The 22,191-nt window shown below is 43.1% G+C and overlaps 1 protein-coding gene across 16 annotated transcripts in view; it reads left to right on the top strand.

Moving 5' to 3' along the window:
* The window catches only part of KMT2C (lysine methyltransferase 2C), a 356,746-nt gene that overhangs the window by 240,561 nt on the left and 93,994 nt on the right, over positions 1-22,191 (top strand). For 13 of the 16 annotated variants that reach the window (XM_075062190.1, XM_032767811.2, XM_032767809.2 and 10 more), the window contains 8 exons: positions 5,842-5,958; positions 8,364-8,438; positions 8,762-8,863; positions 9,031-9,135; positions 10,342-10,523; positions 10,844-11,008; positions 11,617-11,726; positions 17,288-17,353. In XM_075062190.1, coding sequence (XP_074918291.1) covers positions 5,842-5,958; positions 8,364-8,438; positions 8,762-8,863; positions 9,031-9,135; positions 10,342-10,523; positions 10,844-11,008; positions 11,617-11,726; positions 17,288-17,353 — 922 coding nt within the window. The remainder of the gene's footprint in view (positions 1-5,841; positions 5,959-8,363; positions 8,439-8,761; positions 8,864-9,030; positions 9,136-10,341; positions 10,524-10,843; positions 11,009-11,616; positions 11,727-17,287; positions 17,354-22,191) is intronic. The other 3 variants (XM_032767808.2, XM_075062192.1, XM_032767807.2) reach the window with 1 other exon arrangement.

Raw genomic sequence — 22,191 nt, 5'->3', positions numbered from 1 at the left:
ATTAACATTGGTAGAGTTTTATGCTATTTCTGTCACAGTGTTAATCTTGTGAAAATAAAAATACAGATGTGCAATCTAAAACACAAAATGTTAGGAATTTGTCAGAGCATTTTACTTCTAAATAAAGTCAATCTTATATGCAGTGTGTATATATTTTACACTGTATACGGAGACGGGGGGAAATTAAACTTTTCACTTGGCTACTCAAAGAAACTTTGACCATCAACACCTCCTTCCTTATTCTTATTTCTAAATTACATTGCCTGATAGTGCACAGTTACTTTAATTTATAGTTCCAATAATATTGTTACTAGTGGAATATTTGGATTCCACCTGGCAATAACTATCACCACAAACTTCTATACCAGGGGTTCTCAACCTTTTTCTTTCTGAGGCTCTCCCAACATACTATAAAAACTCCATGGCCCACTTGTGCCTCATCACCTGTGTTTCTGCATATAAAAGCCAGGATCAGTGTTAGAAGGTAGCAAGCAGGGAAACTTTCCTGGGCCCGACACCACAGGAGATCCCATGAAGCGAAGTTGCTCAGGCTTCAGCTTCAGCCCTAGCCCTGGATGGTAGGGCTCAGAGCACTGGGCTTCACCCCCATGCATTGGGCTTCGACTTTCTGCCCTGGACACACAGCAACTCTAATGCCGGCTGTGCTTGGCAGACCCTCTGAAACCTGCTTGCGGCTCCCCAGGAGGCCCTGGACACCTGATTAAGAACCACTGCCTATACCTTCTATAAAAGTAAGGGATGGTGTATCTGAAAATACTATTGGCCCTATTGAGGCAATAATGTTACCTTTAATCCATGGAACTATTAATATCAACAGAAGCTGTACATATGGTTCTAGAGCAGTGGTCACCAACTGGTCAATCACGATCAATTGGTCGATCCTAGAGGATCCTAGAGGTCGATCCTAGAGTCAATCGCAATCTACGGTGGTGCAGTGGGGCTGCCGCAAAGGCAGGCTCCCTGCCTGCCCCAGCCCCTCATCGCTCCCGGAAGTGGGCAGTACGACCCCAGGCTGGGGGCAGGGGTCTCCCTCTGCTTGCTGCTCCTGCCTGCAGGCACCACCCCTGAAGCTCCCATTGGCTGGAACTGGGGTGCTGTGACCAATAGGAGCTGCAGGGGTGGTGCTTGCAGAGGAGGGCAGCACGTGGAGCCACGTCCATTTTCCCACCCCCACCCCCACAAGGGCACGTTGGCCCCTTCTAGGAGGTAGGCAGGGAGCCTGTCTTAGCAGCAGCCACGCTGCACCACAGACTGGGAGCTGCTGGAGATAAGTGCTGCCTGGCAGGAGGCCACACTCCAACCCTGAGCCCCCTCCCAGAGCCAGCACCCCATACTCCCTCCTACAGCCTGAACCCACTCCTGCACTCCCAAGTCCCAGCCCTGACCCCCTTCCCAGAGCCAGTGCCCTGTACCCCATCCTGTACCCCAACAATCTGATACAGCCCGTAGTCCCCTCCTGCACCCAAACTCCCTCCCAGAGTTTGCACTCTCACCCCTCCTGCATCCCAACCCCCTGCCCCAGGCTCAGCCCAGAGCCTCGTCCCACACTGCAAATGCCCCAGCCCAGAGCCCCTCCCAAACCCCAATCCCTACCCCAGCCCAGTGAAAGAGAGTGAGGGTGGGTGAGAGTGAGTGATGGGGGGTGGGGGGTAATGAGTGGGGCAGGGCTTGGGGAAGGGGCGGGACAGATCCTGGGTTGCCCTTAAATTCAAAAAGTGATCTTGTGTTTAAAAGGTTGGAGACCACTAGTCTAGAGCAGCGGTTTTCAAACTGTGGGTCAGGACCCCAAAGTGGTTCGCAACCCCATTTTTATGGGGTTGCCAGGCCCAGCATTAGACTTGCTGGGATCCAAGGCAGAAACCCGAGTTCCACCCCCACTTGGTGTGGTTGGGCTCAGGCTTTGGCCCCCTCTCCCACCACCTGGGGCAGCGGGGATTGGGCTTTGCCCCCTGGGGTCATGTACTAATTTTGTTGTCAGAAGGGTGTCGCAGTACAATGAAGTTTGAGAACCCCTGGTCTAGAGCATCGTCCATTGATATTAATGAGAGTAACATCGTTCAAAGGCAGTACGTGCCTTTTATTGAGTGAATTGTTTTCTCTCGGTATTTTTGGCATCTTAAAATAGTTTGAAGTAAGCATTCAGGTATGATGATAGACTTGTAGATATTTTGTGAACAGCAAAACTAAGTTAGAGTAGAGTAGAGTAGCTGTTAACATAGATTTCTTAAAATGCATTTATAGATTCATAGACTCTAGGAGTGGAAGGGACCTCGAGAGGTCATCGAGTCTAGTCCCCTGCCCTCATGGCAGGACCAAATACTGTCTAGACCATCCCTGATAGACATTTATCTAACCTACTCTTAAATATCTCCAGAGATGGAGATTCCACAACCTCCCTAGGCAATTTATTCCAGTTGTTTAAACTACCCTGACAGTTAAGATACTTTTCCTATATGTCCAACCTAAATCTCCCCTTGCTGCCAGTTTAGCCCATTGCTTCTTGTTCTATCATTAGAGGCTAAGGGGAATAAGTTTCTCCCTCCTCTGAATGACACCCTTTTAGATACCTGAAAAAACTGCTATCATGTCCCCTCTCAGTCTTCTCTTTTCCAAAACTAAACAAACCCCATTCTTCAGGCTTCCTTCATAGGTCATGTCTCAAGACCTTTAATCGTTCTTGTTGCCTTTCTCTGGACCCTCTCCAATTTCTCCACATCTTTCTTGAAATGTGGTGCCAGAACTGGACACAATGCTCCAGTTGAGGCCTAACCAGCGCAAAATAGCGAAAGAATGAACTTTCGTGTCTTGTTTACAAACACACCTGTTAATGCATCCCAAGAATCATAGCGTTTTTTTTGCTTTTTTTGCAACAGTTATCGGCTACTGTTGACTCATATTTAGCTTCGTTGGATCCACTATGACCCTAGATCTCTTTTGCCATACTCCTTCCTAGACAGTCTTCTTCCAGTCTGTATGTCGTGAAATGATTGTTCCTTCCTAAGTTTGAGCACTTTTGCATTTGGTCATTTATTGAACTTTCGTCCGGTTTACCTCAGACCAATTTTCCCAAATTTGTCCAGATCATTTTTGAATTTTGACCTGTCTCCCAAAGCGTTGCAATCTCTCCCAGTTTTGTGTATGTCCCAAACTTAATAAGCGTACTTTCTATGCCACATGCTAAGTCGTTGATGAAGATTATTGAACAGGCATCCCAAACAGGACCCCTGCGGAACCCCACTTGTTTAACTTTCCGGCAGGATGGGAGCCATTAATAACTACTCTTCTGAGCTACAGTTATCCAGCCAGTTATGCACCCACCTTATAGTTAGCCCATCTAATTGTATTTGCCTAGTTTTATCGATTAAGGATATCATGCGAGACCGTATTCAAATGCCTTACTAAAGTCTAGGTATACCAGCATCCATTGCTTCTCCTCTTATCTACAAGGCTCATGTCATCCTATACAAAAGAAGCTATCAGATTGGTTAGACACGATTTGTTTCTTTACAAATCCATACTGGCTATCCCTATCACTTACCGCCTTCAAGTGTTGCAGATGATTTCTTTAATTACTTTGCTCATTTCTTCCCTTGGCACAGAAGTTAACTAACTGGTCTGTTAGTTTCCTGGGTTGCTTTTATTCCCTTTTTTATATTATGGGCACTATATTTGCCTTTCCAGTCTTCTGGAATCTCTCCCGTCTCCATTGACTTTCAAAGATAATAGCTAGAGGCCTCAGATACCTCCTCTTTAACTCCTTGAGTATTTAGGATGCATTTTCATGGGCCCTTTGGTGATGTAGGCATTTAACTTTTTCTAGTGATTTTTAAATTGCCTCTTTTTTCTTTATCTTCTAAACCTACCCCTTCCATAAGCATCACTATGTTAGACATTCTTCAGACTTCTCATGAAGACCGAAACAAAGAAGTCATTCGATGTCTGGCCATTTCCAAGTTTCCTGTTACTGTTCTCCCTCCTCACTGAGCAGTGGGGCCTACCTGTCCTTGGTCTTCCATCTTGCTTCTAATGTATTCATAAAAGTCTTCTTGTTTCCCTTTATTCCATAGCTAGTTTGAGCTCATTTTGTTCCTTTGCCTTTTAATCTGCCTGCATTCCTGTGTTATTTGCCTATATTCATCCTTTGTAATCTGACCTAGTTTCATTTTTTATATGACTCCTTTTTATTTTGTAGGTCATGCAAGATCTCGTGGTTAAGCCAAGGTGGTCTTCTGCCACATTTCTATCTTTCTACCCATCGGAATAGCTTGCTTTTGGCCCTTAATTAGTGTCCTTTGAAGAACTGCCAATCTCCTCAGTTGTTTTTCCCTCAGTCTTGATTCCCATGGGACCTTACTATCAGCTGTCTGAGCTTACCAAAATCTGCCTTCCTGAAATCCAATGTCTCTTATTTGCTGTACTCCCTTCTACCCTTCCTTAGATTGCAAACTCTATGAACAAGGACAAACGCTATGTATCTAGTAGTAGAGAAGCATAGTATGAATCTACTGTACTGAATATATATAGCTTGACTTGTATAAGAACAGAACAAAGGTCTAAGGTATATGTAATCTGTTCATCTGGACAGAAAAATATTGGCCATATTCTATGAGATAGCCATAATATTTTCCTCTTTTGGAAGAGATCAGTGAGATTTTTGTTTTCTTTTATTTGTTTTCTTTTTTTCCAGTTCATTGTGAAGGCAAATTCTTAACAATTAATAAAGTCAGTAATTTATCACTAAAAGTATGAATTTACTTCTCGCGGGGGGCCCTCCATCATCTGTTTTTGAATTCAACTCATCATTATAGGATCCAACTCATCACTCACATCAGCATCTACAGATTAAACAAGGTTGGGAAAAGAACAAATCACTAGCATAAGTATACATATTACAAATAAATATATTAGTATTATTTAATTATATTTTCTTTAGGGTATTACAATTAACACTGAAATCTTGATCTTGTTCCCATTGAATCAATGGGAGTTTTAGTCACTGACCTCTGTGGGAGCCGAGTTAAGCCCTACAATACTTTAATGTCTCGTGTGACTACTTAAGCAAGAAGTGTAGCTACTGGTATATCTAGTAAGTGCCTGCAACAGTCCTAAGGCTCATAGCAATACAGTGCCAGCAACATCAGAACACACCTGACTGTGTCTGAGGTGGGTCTTACACTACGGGATAAAATCGATTTTAGATATGCAATTTCAGCTACGTGAATAACGTAGCTGAAGTCGAATATCTTAAAATCGATTTACTCACCCGTCTTCACCGCGTGGGATCGATGTCCGGGCTCGCCATGTCGATTCCGGAACTCCGTTGGGGTTGGTGGAGTTCCGGAATCGATATAAGCGCGCTCAGGGACCGATATATCCCGTCTAGATTAGACGCGATATATCAATCCCAGAGCAATCGATTTTAACGCGCCGATACAGCGCGTAGTCTAGACGTGGCCTGAGCTGCATGTTCTTAAAGAATCAAACAAGAGGTTGTGTTTAGCTGGAGTACTAGGCAAGAGGGAGAAAAGGTATTTCAATATTACCAGCTTTTCCTGTAGTAAAAATTAATGTGTTACAGGTTTTAAGTACTTTATTGAAGGTGATCCTTTTAATAATAGTTGAAGACCACAGACAGAGGAAAAGGTTTTAGTCTGAAGTTAAAGGTATTCTACTACAATTTATGCAGTGATTTAATAATGATGACCTGGCTTGCCTATATCCACTGGAAACCACAGTTCTTCTTATTTATAGTTACAAGGAAGAGTCTTTACACTAAAAGAGATCTAGGTTGCATTTAAATTGCTCTTTTTTATTAAATAGGGCCGTGGATCAGGATTCCCAGGGAAGCGGAGACCACGTGGTGCGGGTATTTCAGGAAGAGGTGGCAGAGGTAGATCAAAACTGAAGAATGGGATTGGGACTGTTGTCACTCCAGGGGTAAGAACATATCTTTTTAATCATGTATGTAGTTTGGTGTGTAACTTCATTATTCCAACTCTCATTTTTTGAGAGACATTTTGTATCTAAACAAAATAAGCAATGCGAAATAGTTTTGAGAACAATCTAGTTTTCATTCAGTGTAATTATATATATTTTAGTTAAAAATAGGGAATAACCTGTAGCTAATGGATCCAAAACAATTTTACATCATCTACATTCCCTTTTAAAACGACACTGTTGAGGACCTAGATCATTCTTTCTACTTCCACAAGTAGAGATGACACTAATTAAGGGAGCTTTCATTGGTCACAGTAGACATGAGAAAAACAAGGCCTATATTGGACTGTATTACCTTCTCTTAACCCCATAATAATTCCCCTGAGGGTACTCCAAAGGTATTGGGGGTCTATGATGGGGAGCTGCCCATGGAAAACTCTTCTTCTTAGGGCCCCAGTTCAGCAAGGAACATAAGCACGTCTCACTTTAGTTGTGTGAGTTGTCCCACTGGCTTCCTGGAACTACTCATGTGCTTAAAGTTAGGCATGTGCTTAAGTACCTTGCTGAATAGGGGCATCGCTGTTGATATCAGCTTGAATATCCACAACTATTTTAATGCTGCAAAGCACTAATTTACACTTATGGAAAAGCCTAATATTTTAATAGGAGTGCAAGCAATAGATTTTATAGAAATAATACTAAACACTTATAAAATGTAGTAGAAAATATGGTATCCTTTTTGTGTAATTCTGTAGGTTGGTCTAAGCATAGAAAGGTGAACGTTCACTACTAAACTGTATAGAATTTTTCCATAAAGGCCTAAAGCTTGATACTATGCCCATTAACGTTAATGACAGCCTTTCAGTTTTCTTCAGTGAGCATCAGATCAGACTCCTAGAGAAGGTGGATTTTGCACTGAGATGTGATGGCTATACAGTGGTAGCAAGAGGGAAGGTAGCAGTGGAAAGGCACCAGCCATCTCCTGCACCTGGGGTCTTTTCCCCATGGATGAGAATTTGTGGTAGTCGGAGATCGTACCCAGGGTCAGTGCAACCCATTCGGTGACCTAGATGGTCGCCTAGAGCACTAGCATTTGAGGGGCAGCATTTTGGGTCCTTCGGTGACGATAATTATTTTGTTCAACCAAGAGGCAGGGGAAATACACACCTAAATTCCTGAATACCAGGTGAAATAGTGCTACTCGTAATCAAAGGAACCTACTGTAGTAGATCTCCTTCAGTCAAATAAAAACAAAGTACTGGAATATCACCATTTTTTCCCCTCTCCTCCTCTGTATTTTTTTTTTAAAAAGCTCTAATATCAGAAGTTGGTAATTCAAGCATTCTATTTAGTGCCGTATCAGATAAGTTTGAACATAGAAAAAAGGTAGTTAGAAATTATTGTTCAAGCTTATGCATTTGAGAAATCCAGTCATAGTATTATGTATTTGTCAGATGTTAGTTGTTTTTCATAGATTCTTGGTCTCCCATGTGTCACTCTCATATGGCTCAGGAGGGTAACAAATTTATGTGTTGGATTTTAAATCAGAAAACAGTGAATTGTCTTGCTTATGTCTTCTAATGAAAGTTTTTTAGTATCCTTGGCTTATTTTGGAAGCCTAGTTTATGATTGTTTATGTAACTGATTGTATCTAATTGTTGAATAAGTATAAATATATGTAGTGATGTAATTATGTGCAATTACAATGTAATATTACATTTTTAAAATTCTTGTTGCATTTTGTGAGGTACCATTTTATGCATAATACATAGTTTTCTAAAGTCTGGCTCAGTTGTTTGAAAATATTTTATTGAAATAACTATATCTTAAGGTCTAAAAGTATGGAAAAATTGTTTAAAATAAAATGAAAACATTGAGTTACGGAAGCATAAAAACACATTTTAAAAATCCTAATATCTCTCTGGGGGCTTTATGTGTGTTGCCTTCGTATAATCTAGATGCTTAAATTGATTTTTGTTGGGGAGGGTCTGTTTTGGGGAGAAAAATTTGCTTATCGGTTGGGGTCTAAATGTCTGTGCAAAATTTTCAACCCAGAGTTAATTTTCACAGTCACATGATAAAACCCTATAGAAACCCATGAATGGGAAGAGCTGCACAACCTTAACTGCTATCCATCATTTCTTTAATACAACTGGAGCACTTATCTAAATCAAATATTAAAAAAAATTGGTAATATATAATTTGCTTCAGCTTCATTGTTCTTCAATTATGGGTGTATATACTATACCTTTAATATTAAAATGTGCTATTAAATGGACCTTATGTTTATTAATGAGCAAGAAAAACTGCAAATTTAGCATATTCAGATAAACCTCTGTTTAGCAAAAAGTGCATTTCTCTCAACCTGTTTACTGCCTTCCCGTTTCCCCCATGTGAATCCCAAGATGCATAAGAGGTACTATCTGGAGGAAGGGGGAAGAGAGACTGCTGCAGAAACCTTTGACATCTCTTTCTTTGCGGTGAGCAAAAGTTAAGCAGAAGGGACCCTCCACATGATGCCAAAAGTGGTACAATATGGCCACCAGTGTGTAACTTATGGCAAATGTTGATTTTACTGGTGATTACTTTGTATTAATAAACATTTGCCTGATTTCCTCATGAATACCCAGAAATACATTTCTTGAAACCAGCAAATGTTTTTTACAGTTTACAATGTTTTGTATGTATTTATATTCTGAAATACTGTACTCCCTGTTCAGTTCCAGAAGGACAGTAGTAAACAGAGTGAGAAGTTTGTATCTTCGGCTATGGAAATGTATTAATATGATGTTGTTTTTCGTAGGTCACAACCATGGATGTTTCATCTAACAAAGATGAGGAGGAAAACTCGATGCATAATACAGTTGTACTATTTTCTAACAGTGACAAGTTCACTTTACATCAGGTTGGGATACCAGTGACTCTTACTGTTGTAATGAAAAAGGAATTAATGTCTTTGTTATGAGTTGAATTATCCAATATACGGGTGGGGTTTTACTTTAGAGCAGCTGCATAGTTTTGGATGTTAGTGTGTTGGCTGATCTTTGAAAACTGTTCTTTCTGTCATTCTAGGATATGTGTGTAGTTTGCGGGAGTTTTGGCCAGGGTGCAGAGGGCAGGTTGCTTGCATGCTCTCAGTGTGGTCAGTGTTACCATCCCTACTGTGTCAGTATTAAGGTAAGTGCTTTGTTACATTAAAATTGTTTGACAACATTGTTTGCATATTGTACTTGAATAGCACCTCATTGCTTCCAGTTTTGTCATAATTAGGAGAGTCATTAACTTGTTAAATATTCTTCAGCTAATGTGACCATTATTTGTGTGCAACTTGTGAAAGACTTTAATTAAATGTCATTTTATAGTATACACTGCCTCTAGAGAAATTAACTTTTTTTCTAATTTCATAGCTATAAATAGCACTTATTATTCTAGCAGTTGGTTAAAATAACATGTTGAAATGTAAGCTTAAAATTGTAACACAAGCAGAATTTTTTAAAGGAAGAAATTATAGTGCAACTTCATTTGCTAGGGTGTCAGGTTTAGTTGATTCAATTTGTCTGTTGGCTGTCAGAATTGACAGCAACTGGAGTAGTTAATACATTTCAGATTCATTAGTCTAGGAGAGAATGTGAGAAAATTAAATTTGAATGGTATGAGATGATTTAGCAAGCACATAATAAACTATTTACTGCAGCATGCTATAAACTGTCTGTTGCTCATTATATAAGTGCTATTGTGTAAAATGTGGATATTTTTTAAGATACCACTGGGTTTTACTTTGCTTTTACATCTGCTTTATGAAATGCTATGTGCATTTTTCATGAGAATATAATTTGGTTTTGCATTCAGATGATACTTTTAAATTATGTTTTAAATAATTTCAAATAGATGATTTGGTTCTACTCACTAAAACCCCAATGTTAGGCCTCACAAAGAATTTGGAATGAACCAGGATTTTTTAATGAGTTCCATCTTGGCTTTGCTACAGGCAAATGTATTGTTGCACTTCCCTATGAGCTGCCTGAGGAAAAGCTTGTGACTCCCCTGTTGCTCCAAGGAGGGAGTAAACTGGAGTATAGACTCCAGTACAGCATATGTTCCTTGACATACTGCTGAGCTCTACCCAGTCCCTTCCCCATTCTGCTACTTTCCCCACCCACCTGCTCAAGTAGGGGATATATAGCAGCTTTGCAAAACCCGCTTCCTTTCCTGCGTTGCTACCAGTGATGCAGATAATCAACACAGGTGCAGCATCTCTTTACACCTCTACCTAGCCAGGTCAGCATTGGACCCAATGTTTACTATATTGAAATAAATGTATACAACATTTAAAGCCTGTACAGTTGTTTGGGAATAAGTTGCACGCTGCCTTCCTCTCTGCAGATTACTAAAGTGGTGCTCAGTAAAGGCTGGAGATGCCTGGAGTGCACAGTGTGTGAAGCCTGCGGGAAAGCTACAGATCCAGGAAGACTGCTTCTCTGTGATGACTGTGACATCAGCTACCACACTTACTGCCTAGATCCCCCACTGCAGACGGTTCCCAAAGGAGGCTGGAAGTGCAAATGGTGTGTTTGGTTCTGGTGTCAGAAATGTTTACTGTTATCCCTTTTTCATTTCACTGTATTTAAAACTATTATTGATATATTTCAGCTAAGTATTTTCAATGTCAGTTTAACCATAATTTCTCAATTAAGTCAAATAATGTTTGAGGGCAGGCATATATTAACAAAAACACCTACAAAATTTTTTTATTTGATCAGACACAATTTAATGTGGAAATCATTGTCTTCCATGAATACTGTGTATTGTGCTAAGGATGCTGTGAGTGCAAACAATCTTATTTTGAACCCAAGACAATAAAGGCATTCTTGTTTGTGTTTTGCAGGTGTGTTTGGTGCAGGCACTGCGGAGCAACTTCTCCTGGTCTAAGATGTGAATGGCAAAACAATTACACACAGTGTGCTCCTTGTGCAAGTTTATCTAACTGCCCAGTCTGCTTTCGCAATTATAGGGAAGAAGAGCTCATTCTTCAGTGTAGGCAATGTGATAGGTAAGTGTTTCTAACATTTTGTGAAATTATTTCCCATGAGTTACATTTTACCCTAATGATGTAACATGGTAAGGATGGGAGGAAGGGTTGTCTTGTGGTGAAACCAGCTGAAGTGGGACTCAGAATATATTAAATAATTTCCCAGTTTTACTACAGATTTCCTGTGCGAGTCTGGAAGAATTACTGAATTTCTCTATGTCTTGGTTCTCTATCTTTAAAAGTGATATTTGCTTATCTCAAAGGGTTGTTCTGAGTATAAATCTATAAGTACTCGGCAGAGTATCATATAAATAGATAAGAACAAAATAGACCATCACTTATACAGGCAAAGCAATGCTAAAAAAGTATCTGCAACACAAATACAGTTTTCCTTCTTATTAAGGGTGACAATGTGAGGGAGTGTATACAGTATTTAACCACATGTATGGGAAAAAACATACATCCAGAACATAGATCATCATAGTTTCTTCCTAAAATAATCAAATTATATAAATATTTCCTTTTATTTATTATTACCTCAAAAACCATATACTGATATTTGAGTCTCTTAAGATGTTAGCCATTTCCTTTAAATTGTATTTCTTTCTCACCCCCCATTTAATTTCTAGGTGGATGCATGCAATCTGTCAGAATTTAAACACAGAAGAGGAAGTGGAAAGCATAGCTGATATTGGTTTTGACTGTACCATGTGTAGGCCATACATACCACCAACAAACGGTAAGAGGACTTTTGAAACTAATGGCAGCAGTGCACAATGCAATAGAGTAGGTTTGGGATTGTTTTTATGGTTCTGTGCTCTGGTTGGTAAAGTCCTGGATCATTGCAGAATGGAGGCTTTCCAGTTTTTAGAGGCTAGTTCTTTAGCACCCCATAGTGACTGACTGCAGGAGCACCATTACAGCATCAGGAAAGATTTAGCAGATTGTCAGCGGTTGAGTTATGTGATACAGAGGGGAGAATATGAACAATTTATTGAAGATGGGTTGGGTAAATACCCATAAATCCTGTGTGAGCCGGAGATCTGTTTCAAATCGTGGTGTAGGGAAGATGAAACACAACTCAACTTCCCAGCTGTCAGGTGGGGAAAAAAGAATTCCAATTCCTTAAAGATACTGCACAAGAACCTCAGCTTCCAGTTCCAGACAGGGTAAACTTCTCTGAACTTAACACTTTCAGGCCTTCTGAGGTACCAGTAATGGTACCCAGAGTGTACATGACCTTTCCTTTATCTTACACAATCACACATTGCTAATGCCACTACTTCTGTCCCTAGAACTTTGTAGCCAGTTCCTTCTTGACTACCATCAGTGCAAGAACTCTCTGCAGGAGTAGCATCCAAATCACTTAACAGCTGCAGCCGTGCTCTCTCCCTGTTACAGTATTGCCAAATGGAAGAGATGAAAAATCATGAGTCACACTCCCTTAAGAGATCAAAAGTCATGAGTCCAATCCCCAAGAGTCATAAGACTGTTCCAAAACTAACAATTAAAAAAAATATGTATTGGGGTGGGGTGGGGGGTGTCTGTCATTTGATTTTTGAACCCCTCCCCCTGCCCATCCCCTGTGTGCGTGAGCGAGTGAGACAATATTGTCAAAATTTAATCTCTCATGTTTATAGGGAAAGTGATTTTGGTCTCTGCTGAAGGAACTCTCACCTCCAGATTTGCCCACCCCCTGCCCAGCAATTCATTCTGCCCCCTCTCAGTCCAAACTGCCCCCCCATCAGTTCAGCTCCCCTTCAGTTCATTCCCCTAGTCCCCTGTCCCTCAGTTCTGCCTTCCACCAGCTCACTTCCCACCACTTAGTTCTGCCCCCCAGCTTCTGTGCTTTTACTGGGGTTCTTCAGCCTCTTTTTCCAGGCCTTGGGGGGCTGCAGCGGGTCCTCTACTTTCCCTTCTAGGCAGGGAAGGAGCAACTCCTTCCTAGGCTAGATGTTGCAAGTAGGGGGGAGGAGCAAAGGTGCCCTTCTGTCAGTCACAGGTAAGAGGGGAAGGTGCCCTCCTGTGAGAATGGCTTTGGGCTGCTGAGGGGATGGAGGAGAGAGCTCTGCCTGCAGCAGCACTGATTGGTTATTCTGCCCCAGGAGGCTGGCAAGTGAGTCAGAGAGCCAATCAGAGGGCTCATATAAGCTAGAGGGTTGTAGCTTCACACGTTATCACAAGACTCGCTCCAGTCCAAACCAGAATTATATCATGTGGAAAACTTGCAAAAGTTGGCAACACTATTGTCTTATTACCCATTCTTTTATAGGACTGATTGATTTCTGATGCTGATGGTTCTTTTCTTCCTTTGTTGTTCTCCTTGACCACACTGCAGCCTTTGGCATTATGGGAAACCATTCTGTCTTCTAGAACCGCCTCCAAAGTTGTGCAAGCGTCTCTGCTTCTCTCCTGCCATGGTTCTCCTATGTATTGAACCATTTTTCATCTGTCCCTGGTGGCAGTGAAACCTCTGCCTGAGAGCTTATCTTCACTGCTAAAAAAGCTGTGATTTTATTTCAGGATAACTGCCACGCGTGAGCTATCCCAAGGTAAAAACACAGTGAAGACAAGGCACATCAATTTTATCAAGATATAAACTTGCCAAGGTTAGTCCTATATTCCCACCTGGAGTTGATCGCGGAAAGCGTACCTTGTGGTAAAACTAAAGTGCCTTATCTTCACTATGTTTTTATTTTGGGCTATCTCAAATGTGTTCGTTACCCCCAAGGTAGAAGTACAGGGTTCTTTTAGCAATGAAGATAAACCCCAGGACTGCTCTTCTGGAAGGTTGAATTTGCAACCTTCTGCCTTGTTCAGCCTAATGCTCCGTCCATAGAGTTTTGTCAGTAAAAGGCAGCTTTTGAACACGAAACAGTGAAGGTGCACACATTGCAATGTCACTTTTGGCAACAAAACTCTTCAGTTTTGGCAACAAAATAAAACCACCTTGACAAGAGGCATAAAGCTTTTTGCGGCATACTTAAAACAGCAAAGTGTCAGTGCAGACGCTGCCGTTCGTTATATCGCCGTAAGTGGCCTCCCCCGGTATCCCACAATGCCTGCCGTGACTGCTCCGCTTGCTGTTTTGAACTCATCTACCCTGCCAGCACGCGCCCCTCTCCTTTCAAAGCTCTTGGAAGTTCTGATAGCTGAGTATGCCACTCAGCTCCAGCAACAAAGCAAATCATTAACATGGAATACTCCTGCTGTCTCCCATACTACAAGCAAAGAGGCAGGGGCGGATGTGTGTGTATTTGAGAGGCTGCTGTGCTGACAGAGCCAGGGAGGGAGGCCGGGGCTGATGTCGGAGGTGTCCTCCTCCTCCCCCTGCTTCAGAACTTGCTTCCGGCAGCTGTCTGAACTTAGAGACAGCATGCCAGCATGCTTGACTTAGTCTCTAGAGACTTCACCTTTGCCAACATGTTCACTCTTCCCTAACACACGCTCTGTTTCTGTTTCTCCCATATATGCACACGTTCCCTGTCTCACCGTCTCTCTCCTCCAGTCCCCGCCCGCACCTCTCTATTGTCTGTATTAATTTTCTTATCTCGGGTATCTGTAAATCTGTCTGTTGCCACTGTCAAAACATAATTTGTTTGTGCAACTTCCTTGACTTAGTCTCTAGAGACTTCACCTTTGCCAACATGCTCACTCTTCCCTAACACACGCTCTGTTTCTGTTTCTCCCATATATGCACACGTTCCCTGTCTCACTGTCTCTCTCCTCCAATCCCCGCCCTCACACTTGAGTTGAAAAGCGGCTGACAATTTAATAAGGTGCCCGTGGAATGATGAGACTGAGAAACCTGTGTCATGTGTTGCTGTACCTGCCCCGTAAAGCATTGCAAACCCTTTCCAAATCATTCTGCTGCCAGTTGCACAGTGGGATAGGTACCCACAGTGCACTGTTCTGTGTGTGGATGCAAGAGGTGCTAGTGTGGATGCACTCTGCTGACACAAGGAGTATAATGTGTACATGCAATAGTGGTTTAATTAAAACAGCATTGCATTTGGCCACAAACCTCTGCAGTGTAGACATAGCCTAACTGCTCTGTCTGTCATCCATCTGTACTCTGACCTTAATTATCTTTTTTCCACTGTTACTCAGCTCTGCATTAAAGACTCCTCCCTAAACACTGTCTTTGTCTGTTTTATCCAAATAAATTTGTGATTTTGGGCTGAGCTTGCTGCAGTTCTCCCCTTTGGCAAGAAGAATATCCTTGAACACAATTCCATTTCTGTCTCCATCCTCAGTTCAGATCTGCCATTTCTCTCTATTGTCTGTATTAATTTTCTTACCTCGGGTATCTGTAAATCTGTCTTTTGCCACTGTCAAAACATAATTTGTTTGTGCAACTTCCTTGACTTAGTCTCTAGAGACTTCATCTTTGCCATCAACTGTTTGACTATTGCACCTCTTTCCTAATTGACCTCCACAAGCCCCAAGTCTCCACACTGCAGCGTGTACATGAATACCACTGCCCACTGTCTTGCTTATCAGTGAAACATCTCCAGTCACCCCATCCTAAATCACCTCTATTGGTTTCCTGTTTACTTCAGTTCCAGTTCAAAATTGCCCTTTTTTTTTAAAAACACTCTGTGGACTAGATCAATTGAGCTCATATGTGAAGTCTGACTCTACTGACATTCCCGCTCCATTCATTAGTATCTGCCTGCTTCTGTCCTTTCCTGTAATCTCACTGGAGCTACTAGTGCCTTTCCTCCTGCAGTTTTCCTGTTTTCCCTCTATCTCATCATTTCAAAACTTATTTCCAAATTTCATTTTCATATGTATCTTTTCCTCCTTACTTTTTCCTGTTCATTTCTGACTCTTGGGTATGTCACTTAATTTCTTTCTCCCACTGTTGTAGGCTTGTTGATTGATCACTTTAAGTTGTTAATCAAAGTGCTTAGCTAATTATTTGTACCATATAGCATTCTCGGATGGTCTGTAATTCTGGCATAATATAATTACAGCTTGTGTAAATGATACTGACATAAAATAAAGTTGTGTTGCATAAATGTATTATTCTGCAATATTTTTAAGGCAGTCTTGTTAATTTGTTCAGACCAAACTTCCACTGGTCTTAATTTTTTGGATATTTTCTATGAGGATTATTCTCTAGATTCTAAATATTTTCCTTTTTATCAATCTATTCTCTATTTTATTAAGAAAATAAAAAGCTGCTATTTCAGCAACTTATATATAAGTTCCATAATTGTGTGTATGCAGAGATAGGTGGTTTCTTGTGTAACTAGGTCGCAAATCAAATAGAGGCAACTACATTCTCCTCCAGCTATTCCTTCTGCATGGCCTTCTAGGGTTGCGCCATGTAACATTTCAGTCTGGAGGTCACAGAAACCTAGATAACAGGAAAGGAGTGGTCATAATTGTTATATTAAAATAATATGGGGAAAAAGTACTTCCAAGTCCCAAAAAAGTACCCAATAACTATGGATCTCCTTGTTTGTTGTTTATACAACACCATAGGTATGCATGGTGCTTTACAATCCTTGGTCTGAGTTGCTGACAGACTAAATCAGTCACAAGAGCGGACACTGTCTCTGCCAGACTTGGTAGACAGATGTTTCCCTCAACCCACTAACATCACTTCCAAATTGAGTTTCTGCCAATTCACTTTTATTCATGTTCCTATCTTGGAAAATGGTCTAACTGCTCCATCTGAGTTTTACAAGAGACCTAGAGTAGCATTTTCTCTGTATTAGAGCCTCATTTTCTCTCACAGTAGCTCATATACACATTGTACAATAAGGCTGACGGGAGAGAGCCTCTGAAATCCCACACGTGAGAGCCCTCAGGGACAATGAATGATTGCCCAGTGCAGTTCTCTGGGAATTCTTTGGAAGGAAAGGAATCGCTGCTCTGTGATAGCACCCACCCCAGCCATAATGCACTATCAAGTTGACAAAACCTTGCTGTCACCAGTCAACTGCTTTACAATGTAAAAAACCCAGTGTACTCACCTGCTTATTGTCCATTAGTAGGAGATCACAACCAATGTAGTCTCCATGCATACATGGGTCTGGGAAATCTGAGTGCTTCAGGTGACCCCCAGAGTTTCTTGTTAGCCATCTTTTCAATGATGATGAGAATGCAACCAGATTAATCATTTTATTTGTAAGATTCTAGGCATGTGTTGCCAATAATATAAAAGAGAGAGTATAAAAAAAAGTGTAAAAGAAAATTAGTTGACATTGTCACCTTAAATCAGTTCTGCACTATCCCAGTAAATGAATTATTTGATTTTATTTAAACTCACTAAATTTTATTTTTCAGTACCTTCCTCAGACTGCTGTGACCCATCAATTGCAGCTCAGATTGTTTCAAAAGTAAAAGAACTAGGTAATTTTTTAAAAAATGCTTAATCTTTTAATTATCTAGAAGATTTTTAACTGATATTTTTATTTGGAACATAGAAATTGTTTTCTCTATGATTTTATCATAGATGCACCACTAAGTCTCCTTTATCTCAGTGTAACGTTTATTGTTTTCCTTGTCCTCCCTTCCCTTTATCTTCTATTATTTGTCACGCCCACTTTGTTACAATTATCTTAAATTAGGCACTGAGCCTGCAGAAATTTAAGCACATGCTTAACTTGAAGCTCACGAGTAAACAATAAATAATCCCATTGATAACAAGTAATCTCATTTAAATAATTGGGGCTGTTCATTTCATGTGCTTTAAAATTAAGCATGCCCATAAGTTATTGAAGAATCAAGACCTTAGCCTGTAAACTCTTCAGAGCTTCCTGTGTTTGTAAAGTGCCTAGTACAGGGTGGCCCCGATCTTGACTGAGGCCTGTGGGTGCTACAGCAATTACTGTTGTTTGTATATACTAGCACCCAGAGGTCTGAATTAAGCCCCATTATGTTGGATGCTGTACTTACATATAGTAGAAGTCGGTAGCTATTGCAAGGAATTTCCTGTCTTAAAAAGAGTTTGAAATGTATAAAAAAAAAAATTATGATACAACAAAATTGTTGTATGATACAATGACTAAAAATGTTGCTGTAAATATTTGGGTTACTTCTTCACTAGAGAAATGTCTCTTTAATAAATGATTATCTGCACAAACCACCTGTAGATGTGCCCTTTTGGGATGTTGTGTAAGAGGACATTTTTGTTCATTTGTTTAAAAGGAGTAAATTTTACTGTGATATTAAAATATCTGTTAAAGCTGTTATCCAGACGGTATTTAATTAGCTTCACTAGTGTTTACCATTATTGTGCTGTTTGCCTTTGTATCACCCCTGAATGATGGTTACCAAACTTGGACTCTGCTGATCGCCAGAGGAAAAGAATTTGAGGCAAGGATCCCTGTCTACATTGAGAACTAGGGACTGTCAGCAAATGCTTATCACCACACCTCAATAGCCTTGTCACATCACTGGACAGAGGCAGTCTCACAGGTCTCAAGAAACCTGGGTTCAATTCCTGGTTGAGAGTTTGTCTACAGTTGAAATGCTACAGTGGCACAACTGCAGTTGTACCATTGTAGTGCCTTAATGTAGACACTACCTACACCAACTGGAGGGGTTCTTCCATTGGTGTAATTAATCCACCTCCCTGATAAATGGTAGCTAGGTCAACAGAATTTTTCCATCGACCTAGCACTGCCTGCACCAGGGATTAGGTCAGTTTAATTATGTCACTTTCTTCACCCTCCACAAGCAATGTAGCTGGGTCAACCTAACTTTTTAGTGTAGACCAGACGTCACCCACAGACTTCCTGTGTGACTTTGGGAAAGTAACTTAATCTACCCTGACCTTCAGCTTCCTATCTGCAAAATGGGGATAATTCTTCCCTACCTCACAAAGGGTTTTGTGAAGATAAAATCTGTTAACAATCATGAGACATTCCAATACTACCATTCTTGAAGACCACAAAAGTGTTTAGGTAGACAGTTTGATAGACAGGAAGCGGAGATCAAAAAGATAAGACTTGTCAAGTTATATGAGTATGTCAGGTAGGAGTCCAGCTCTGGATACCTTTTGAAGACATCAGTTGCTGTAATGCAAACATTGTTTTTAATGAGTTTTTGTAGTGTGTCATGTTGTGTTACTGTATTTGACATTACACTGTAAATTATAAAGCTTTGTCTGTCATTTATAAGATAGTGTCAGGTACCGCTATATTATTTATACTGATATCCTTCAAGTTGTTCTTCGAGTGATTGCTTATATCCATTCCAGTTAGGCGTGTGCGCGCTGCGCGCACGTTCGTCGGAGAAACTTTTACCCTAGCAACACTCGGCTGGTTGCCTGGGCGCCCCCTGGAGTAGCGCCGCTACTGCACCGGATATATACCCCAGCGGACCCGGGCATCCTCCAGTTCCTTCTTACCGCCTGTGTCGGTCGTTGGAACAGTGGAGTGCGGCTTAGCTGACCTCCACCTTCCCTAGCTACTTGTAGTTTTTTTCTCGTTATCGTATACATAGTTGTTCTTGTTCTTATATATAGTTAGATTTAGTTGTAAGTTCATAATTTAATAGTTTGTTAGTTAGTGCTTGTTTGCGGGGTTCGAGGAGTAGCCCCTTCCCCGCACCCCGTGCCGGAGCTCATCCCTGGCTCACCGGGTTTCAAATCGTGCTCGGCCTGTCACAGGCTGATGCCAGCAGGAGACCCCCACGACTCCTGTTTGAAGTGCCTCAGGGAATCGCACTTAACTGCTAAGTGCTCGATTTGCAAGGCTTTCAAGCCACAAACTAAGAAGGAGCGGGACATCAGATTAAAACAGCTCCTCATGGAAGTGGCCTTGACACCTTCACCTTCGGCACCGAGCACGAGTCAGCCGGTGAGCAGGGGCACCCCCATGGCACCGCACTGATACGCCTAAAGACTCCCGGCACCGGCCACCGCCGGCACCGAAATCGACTCCACGCCGCTCCCTCTCCCCGAGGTCGAAGAAGGCTAAGACTCCTGCCGCTTCGGCAACACCCGCGTCGCAGCCAGAGACTGCACCTAAATCGGACCGCCCGGCACCGATACCTGCTGCAGCACCATCGATTCCGGCCCCACGAGGGCTGTCGAGTCTGGCGCCTGATAGCTCCCCGGCGCCCGCCGTGGTAGAGCTCACTATACCGTCTACACCGGAGGTGTTTTCGGCGGCAAGAGACTTGATTGCCATCACTGATGCGGCACTGCCCCTATCCCCGGCACCACTGGTGCGGGTATTCCAAATCTGTGGGCACGCCGACCCTGACCAGACCGCCATCTGTCAGCTCAGCGGACCGGCACTGCTCAAGGTCGCGGTCCCGCAGGCGCTCCCGATCGAGATGATGCTCCTGCTCTAGACGTTGCTCGCAGTCCCAGCACCGTTCCTCTACACGGCACCAGTTGGACTCGCGGCATCAGTCGGACTCTCGTTCTCCTCCTTGATATTCGCAGCACCGCTCTGGTTCCTGGCACCGACCCAGGCACCGTACCTCCCGGAGCTGATCACGCCGCAGGGACTCGAGATCCCGGTCGACCTCCTGGCACTGGTCTGGTCGCAGGTCCCGGTCTCGATCTCGGTACCACTCTGAATACCAGCACCGGTCCCCGCTAAAGAGAGGAGCAAGGTCCATCGGGACTTCTGCTCCAGGTTTCTCTGCTCCCCCATGGCCATCCAGGCAGACGTCGGTGTCCTCCCACGTGGACAGTTATTACGACCAGGACCGTGATACGGAGGTGCCTATGGGGGTCTTCCAGGACGTCCGGTCTCAGGACCTCAACAGTGGTCCTTTTGGACACCCTGGGCATACCATCAAGCCCAAGGTGCTCCTTTAGTCCAGACCCACTCTGCTGCCTCAGAACATCGGGCACCAGAGGCCACCATTACCCGTCCCCCTCCAGCTGGGATGGAGGAGCAGATGACTCACCCTCCAGACTCCCCGGTACCACTAGAGCAGGAACCGCCCAGGAGCAAGAGGCCATTCAGGACCCTCTCATCCCCGGAGTATCATCCTCTTCTTCTCCGGATGAGGCTGTGGCAGGGACCTCGTCATCAGGGCCCCCGCCGATAGACCTCAGGGCCCATCAAGACCTCCTTCGCAGGGTGGCACTCAACATTAACTTCCCAGTGGAGGAAGTCCTGGAGGTCGAGGACTCTGTCGTGAGCATCCTGGCTGCGGATGCCCCCACTAGGGTGGCTCTGCCGTTTATTAAGACCATCCAGGCCACTGCCGACACCTTGTGGCAGTCCCCAGCCTCCATTCCCCCTACAGCAAAGGGAGTCGAGAGGAAATACATGGTACCCTCTTGGGGATATGAGTACTTATATGTTCATTTTCCTCCCTTCTCATTAGTTGTCCAGTCGGTCAACGAAAGGGAATGCCATGGCCAGCAGGCACCAGCCCCAAAATCCAAGGAGGCTAGGCGGATGGACCTCCTGGGCCATAAGGTGTATTCAGCGGGGGCCCTGCAGCTCCGGGTGACCAACCAGCAGGCTCTCTTGAGCCATTACAGCTATAACACCTGGGTGGAGGTGGGTAGATTCACTGAACTACTGCCCCCAGATTCACACCAGGAATTTGCTGCGTTCCTGGAGGAAGGGAAGAAGGTGGCCAGAACCTATCTCCAAGCCTCCCCTGATGCGGCCGACTCGGCAGCCAGAACTCTGGCCTCCAGTATTACCATGAGGCGTATCTCCTGGCTCCAGGTCTCCAACCTGCCACCCGAACTCCAAGACACCATCCAGGACTTACCCTTTGATGGCAAGGGTTTGTTTTCGGAGAAGTCTGACCCCAGGTTGCGGAGTTTGAAGGACAACAGGGTCATCATGCGCTCGTTGGGCATGCATACCCCCGTGACCCAACGTTGACCCTTCAGACCTCAACCCCACCGCCCGTACTTTACAGCTTGGCACAGGGAGGACTTTAGTAGGAGGTGCGGGCGGGGTGGCCGTAGACGCCAGTCCGGTCCCCAAGCGGGTCAAAACCACGGGCCCCCAAAAGCACCCCCGGGGCCTAAGTCCAACTTTTGAAGGTGCGTCCGAGGATGACGTACCAGTCTCAAGACAGGAGCCTTCCGCTCCCTTCTCCAACCATCTCTCCTACTTCCTTCCGGCATGGTCCCAACTGACCTCAGATCTCTGGGTTCTACGCATGGTGAAGCAAGGATACCACCTCCAATTTGCTTCATCCCCGCCTTCCCACCCCCCATCCCAGTCCCTCTTCAGGGACCCCTCTCACGAGCAAGT

Source organism: Chelonoidis abingdonii, chromosome 2 (genome assembly GCF_003597395.2).
Source record: "Chelonoidis abingdonii isolate Lonesome George chromosome 2, CheloAbing_2.0, whole genome shotgun sequence".
NCBI lineage: Eukaryota > Metazoa > Chordata > Testudines > Testudinidae > Chelonoidis > Chelonoidis abingdonii.
This window is presented reverse-complemented; position numbering and strand designations above follow the sequence as displayed.